The sequence below is a fragment of the Fusarium falciforme genome, chromosome 2, assembly GCF_026873545.1.
Source record: "Fusarium falciforme chromosome 2, complete sequence".
Taxonomy (NCBI): domain Eukaryota; kingdom Fungi; phylum Ascomycota; class Sordariomycetes; order Hypocreales; family Nectriaceae; genus Fusarium; species Fusarium falciforme.
Genome location: NC_070545.1, coordinates 4,628,087 through 4,634,659, shown reverse-complemented (window position 1 = coordinate 4,634,659; position 6,573 = coordinate 4,628,087). Strand labels below are relative to the sequence as shown.

Genomic DNA, 6,573 nt, shown 5'->3' with positions numbered 1-6,573 from the left:
TAATATTATATTAAATAAGTAATATAATCTTATACTTAGGTATCTATAATTATATTAATTTAACCTATATTTTAACTATAGAACTAGCTAAGTACTTTTTTTTAATAATAAGATACCCTTTATATTAGATAATAACTTAGATATAAGATCTTAAACTTTTATTAAAAATACTAGAAAAGTTAGGTAAAGGCATATTTAAGATACCTTTTTACCTAAAGGGATATAATATAAATACTATAATAAATAAAAATAATAAAACTAGTAAATAATTATATATATTATATAATAATTCTATTAATTAAAAAAAAACCTTAAGTAAATTAAAAAGATATTAAAAAATAAATAATTTAAGAATATTTTATTTTAATATTAGATCTATAAGAAACTCTTTATAAAAGAACTTAAGATAAGCCTATTATTATATATATACTATAATTTAGAAATCAAGTTTATTAATAAGAAATAACCTAGCTTTAATAAACTTTATTTACTTAATAAGGCATAATTATTAATATTAAAGGAATATATTAAAGAAATATTATAAAAAAGATATATTAGGGAAAATAAGTTATTTATTAGATATTTTATTATATTTATCCTAAAAGAAAATAAAAGATTTTACCTTTATATTAACTTTAAGATACTTAATACTATTATAATTAAGGATTATATATTATTACCTCTTATTAATAAGTTAAAGGATTAACTATTTAAAATAAAATACTTTATAGTACTTAACCTTAAAAGAGCCTATAACCTTATTCAGATTAAAAAAAGATATAAGTAAAAAACTACTTTTTATACTAAGTATAGATTATTTAAGTACCTTATTATACCTTTTAGACTTATTAATATATTTATTATATTTTAATAAATAATTAATAATATACTATAAGAATACTTAAATATATTTATTATATATTACCTAGATAATATTTTTATTTTCTTTAAAATAAAAGAAAAATATATAAAATATATCTATAAGGTATTATAAATACTATAAGATACTAATTTATTAATAAAACCTAAGAAAAGTAAGTTTTATATTAGAGGTAGAATTTCTTAGATATATTATTTCTTATAATAAAATATATATAGACCTTAAGAAGGTCTTAGTAATTAAGAATTAAAAGAAACTAATAAATATTAAGAAAATATAAGCCTTTCTTAGCTTTATTAATTATTACTATAGATTTCTCTAATAATTTAAAAAGATCACTATATTACTAATTAATCTTATAAAGAAAAATAAAATATTTATATTTAAAGATAAGGTAAAAAAAGCCTTTAATATAATTAAGGAATTTATCCTAAATAAACTAATACTTAAGATATTTAATTTATCTTAATAAATTAAACTTAAAATAAATACCTTAGACTTTATATTAGGCGCCTAGATTAAATAATAAGATAATAAAAGACTTTTATACTTTATTATATTTTATTTCTATAAGTTATATAAAATAAAACTTAATTACTTTATTTATAATAAAGAATTCCTTATAATAATTAATACCTTTAAGAAATTCTAATATTATTTCCTTAGAAGTAAATATTAAATTAAGGTATATATAAATTATATAAATATTACTTATTTTATAAAAACCTAAGAATTTAATAAATAATAATTATAATATATTAAATACTTTTTAAAATTTAATTATATTATTATTTATATTAAAGAAATAAAGAATAATAAGGTAGATATTATTAACTAATAACCTAACTTAGATACTAGAAAGATTAAAGTAAAAGAATAGCTCTTATAGTTTATATAAGAAGGATACTTAAAGTAATAAATAATTACTTATATTAAGTAATAAATACTATTATATTACTTAATAGATAAATAGAAAAATAAGATTACTACTAATAATACCCCTAGAGAACTTAGGAGACTTATAATTAAATAAGTAGACTAGGTAAGAAGCTAATAAGGAATAATTATATACTAGAAATATATCTTTATACCTTAGAAATATATAAAAGAATTTATTAAATATTACTATTAGATAATAAAATATAATAAAAAACTTAATAATAGAGATTTCTAAGAAATAATATATTAATATTTTTATTAAGAAAACCTTAATATAAGACCTAAAAGTTATCTTAATTATAAAATATATTATAATAATATATAACTAGGAGATAAGAACTTATTAAAATTATATAAATATAACTAAGTTATAAGGATATTTTATATTATTATTAAAAGTGCTTATATAATAAAATAAGAAAATTAATTCTTAAAATAAATCTAAAAATATAATATATAACTCTTAGATAATAAGAAAGCTAATAAATAATAAGTCTTAGATAAACTATGCTATAAACTTATATATAAAATATATAGTTACTTATTATATAGATATTAAGGAATTAATAAAACCCTAGAATAAGTTAAAATAATATTTATTTTCCCTAATATAAAAAAAATAATTATAATAGTTATTAAATAATATAACCTCTATATAAAAACTAAGGCATAATACTATAAACCTTATAGTAAATTATAATTACTCCTAGTTATATAATAACTATAGGACTTAATTATTATAGATTTTATTATTAAATTACCCCTATTAAAAGAACTAATTACTAGAAACTTCTATAATAATATTTTTATTATTATAAATAGACTTATAAAATTTTCTTATTTTATACCTTATAGAGAATTAATAATAACTAAAGAATTTATATACTTTTTTTATTTTTATATTATTAAAATATATAATATATTAGTTAAAATTATTATAAATTAAAAACTATTATTTACTTTAAAATTCTAATAAAGCCTTATAGGATACTTAAGAATTAATTATAAACTCTTTATAGCTTATTATAAAGAGATAGATAAGTAGATTAAATATATAAACTAAATATTAAAATAATACCTTTAATGCTATATTAACTATAAATAAACTAACTAAGTTAAGAAGCTATTAGTTATATAATTAGCCTATAATATAGTAATAAATAAAAATATAAAAATTATATTAGCTTATACTAACTTTAGGTTTATATTAGATACCTATTAATAAATAAGAGATATAATTATTAACCTTAAAGTAATTCTTATTAGTAATTAATTAAAGAATTTATATAAAGAAATATAAATAAAACTTAAATTTATTAGAAATAAAATAATAAAATATATTAATAAAAACAAAATTAAGAGATTAATTTTCTTAGAGAGAGATATAATTTATTTTATAATAAAAAATATTAAAATAAAATACTAAAATAAAAAACTTAATTATAAATATATTAAACCTTATAAAATTAAATAAAAAATCTTAAAATATAATTATAAACTAGACTTATTACCTAAGGTTAAGCTTTATTTAATTTTTTATATTTTATTACTTAAATTAATAAAAAAAACTATCTAAGTTAAAATTAGTAATAAACTAAAGATAGAAATTAATAAATTAAAAAAATATATTATAAAAACTATTCTTAATATAAATAAGATTAATAATAAAATAATATATTTTATTAAATAAAAAAGTTACCTAGACTTAGAAAATATATAAGAACCCCTAGAATATCTTATTAATATATAATACTTTCTAAAAAAACTTCTACTAATAATATTAAATATAAGCTTATTAAGACTAATAGTATTTTAATTAATTAAATTAATAGCCCTAAAGGAATATACCTCTATAATAATAAATAACTCCTCGCAAAGCTTATTTAATTCCTTTAAAATATAAAGGCTATACTTAAAAGCCTTATTGATATGCGCTTTAAGTAATCTCTTTTATTTCTAAATATAAGTAAGTTTAGCTATTACCTCCTCTAAGGTAGCCTTTACCTTAGCCTTCTTATCTTTTAGATATTTATACTCTTAGATATTTTTTATAATTATAAAAGATTAACTAATAGCTATAAAGAAGTATTAATATATACTTATAAAAGAAAGCTATATTAGCCTTATTATATATAACCTTTATATTAATATAATTAAAATAATAATTAAAATAATTAGAGATTACCTTATAGGATAAGCCCTAATAAAAGTAATAAATATAAGATATAATTTTAAAGCTAAAAGCCTTAATATAAGTAAAAAGACTTTATATTTTAGAAACTTTTTATAAAGAAATATACTTAGAAACTTAGCTTAATATTATATTAATAAAAAGAGATTTTTTTTTTTTATAAGTTAGAGTTACCTATTAATAATACTTAGTTACTAAAACTAGTCTTAAGGATAAGACTAATAGAGAGAGAACCTTATATTATAACTATAATATAGGCTAGGTAGGGAAATATAATAGAAATACTCTAACTAAGTAAGAGACTAAAGGGATTAAATATTACTTATATTAGTCCTAGGACTAAATATTAAATATATTAGTCTTACCTTAGACTAAACCTAGAGAATATTAGTCTAAAGAAGTAACTATAAGTATATAAAACGCACTTATTATACTTTTTTATATAGTAATTACCTTAGCTATTAATATAACTTAGTTATACTTAATACCTTTAAGCATATTACTAGACGTAACTTATACCCCATTGCTTAGACTATGCCTAGCACTCTCTGCTAATATAAACCTAGTATAACCGGTTTATCCCTTGGGAATACACACGATCGTTACACCTCCTAGATAGCACTAAGGTATCTATGCTAGAGAACATAGGAGAATGCATTAGTTCTCCTGCCTTGCCCGAGGATATTAGCATTTATATTTAAGTCCTTAAGGCACTCCGTAGAGATATACTCTTATTAGGCGCGGGAGTTAATTTAGCTAATATAGCGGCTTCTAGGTATATAATAGAGTAGATTTAGATCTTATACCGCCGCAGTAATAGCTAGTAGTAGAACCTAATTATATTAACACAAGTATTACTCTTTGGGAAGATAGGTCTATTTAAATGAATTGTTGTATTTATAATGGAGGCATAGGGCTAGGAAAAACACCTATATGAATGTACCGATCAACTCTTGGATCCGCGGGGTTAAAAGGAACTTAAATTCGTTTATTCGCTCTGAGTTCTGACAACCAGCTTCTTTGCAATCTTCCCGTTCTCCAGGTCCTGGATGCCCTGGATGACCTTATCCCAACCAACCCCATCGGCGACTTCATACTCGATTGGTCTCAACGTGCCAGCAGCAAGATGGGTTTCCAGAGTAGGAATCCAACTGGCAATGTCCCTCGTCACCTCGACTCCAAGGGGCTCATCAAAACGGCAAAGGTGGCCAAGTTCAGCTCGGTACTCCTTTATCGTGGACGGGGTCTTGAACTCGGACCTGTTCTCTCAATCAGAGGCATGATACTTGGGTCTTGTTTCAATAACTATACTGACCAGTCATCAACAGTCGTCAGATACTTGGTCGTCGCCGTGGAGCAGGTCTCAAGCGCCTTCACCATCAGGTCGTAACCATATGCAGTGGCGTCAAACATCCTGGCAAAGTTGCCGCCAGTGATTGTACGAATCTCTGCCAGCTGCTCGTCAATTGTGGCTCCATTATTGAACGTTGCCGTGGCACCATTTACAATAGCAACCTAGGGATGGTCTGAGTATTTTGGAACTAAGTGTAGGAAGCAACATGTGCAACTTACAGCTTTCTTGGACGGAGAGCACGACGCCAGGACCTTGTATCCACAAGCATGGGCAATCTGGAATGGTTAGAAATGACGTTGAGAAGAACAACAGTTTCATTTACCTGGACTGCAAGCTGGCCAACGGTCCCAGTGCCTCCCAAAACGACAAACCATTCATCCTTTTCGGGGGCCTTGACACTATCCTCAGGTAGCTTGAGCTCTGCGCCCGCCAAAAGGCAGAGACTGGACGTCTAGTCATGTTAGCATGTGAATTACGAGATAGTCCTGAGTCATCCGCAGTGTGTGCAAAACCAAGGTGATGGGCATCCATACCAAAAGTCCAACGCCTATGCCACACGTAGCCTCGATAGAGAGGTTCGGGCTCCTCTTGAGAAAGACATCCTCCACAACAAGAAAAGTCTCTTGGAATGGGGTGAACCTATTCTGGCCGAGAGGTGCACACCCAAAGACATAATCGCCTCGCTCCAGCTTCTTGCAGTCTGGACCGACATCGATGACAATGCCGGCACAGTCACTGCCGATGATGGCCGGCCACTCGTTGATAAGGAGGCCAGAGTGCTGCTGCATGGGCTCACTATGCCACTATCAGCCGCTATGGTCTTTTAACGGGACAGTGGTACTCACACAGGATTGATTCCCACGGCAAGAGACTTCACCAGAACCTGCTTCGGGCCTGGGGTTGGGCGGGGAATGTTATCGACGATGGTGTAGGGCTTATTGGGCCCTTCGATCGTGATTCCTGACTGCGTGGCCATGTTGAATGTGGTACAGGGACTTTGAGCTGGATGAACGCGAGGGATAGGTGTGGGAAAGAAGGTCGTAACGATGGGACTTGGGCTCAGGACAATGAGCCTATATACCCCTTGGCGCGGCGGTAGGTTGCGGGCGTAGCCAGGCGCACCTCAATATTTGCGGCTTGCATTGTCAGGAGACAAGACTCGATACAGCAATCTCTACTGGATAATTCGGATATAACGGAATCATGCAT

At 25.8% G+C, this 6,573-nt stretch overlaps 1 protein-coding gene across 1 annotated transcript; it reads right to left on the bottom strand.

Moving 5' to 3' along the window:
- Positions 1-4,998: 4,998 nt before the first annotated feature.
- On the bottom strand, positions 4,999-6,340 carry NCS54_00332200 (PKS-ER domain-containing protein; the record flags this gene model as incomplete). The annotated part of the gene is made up of 6 exons (XM_053148901.1): positions 4,999-5,269; positions 5,326-5,525; positions 5,583-5,639; positions 5,687-5,815; positions 5,898-6,159; positions 6,210-6,340. The coding sequence occupies 6 exons, from the start codon at positions 6,338-6,340 to the stop codon at positions 4,999-5,001; spliced, it is 1,050 nt and encodes a 349-aa protein (XP_053004876.1).
- Between the last annotated feature and the right edge of the window lie 233 nt (positions 6,341-6,573).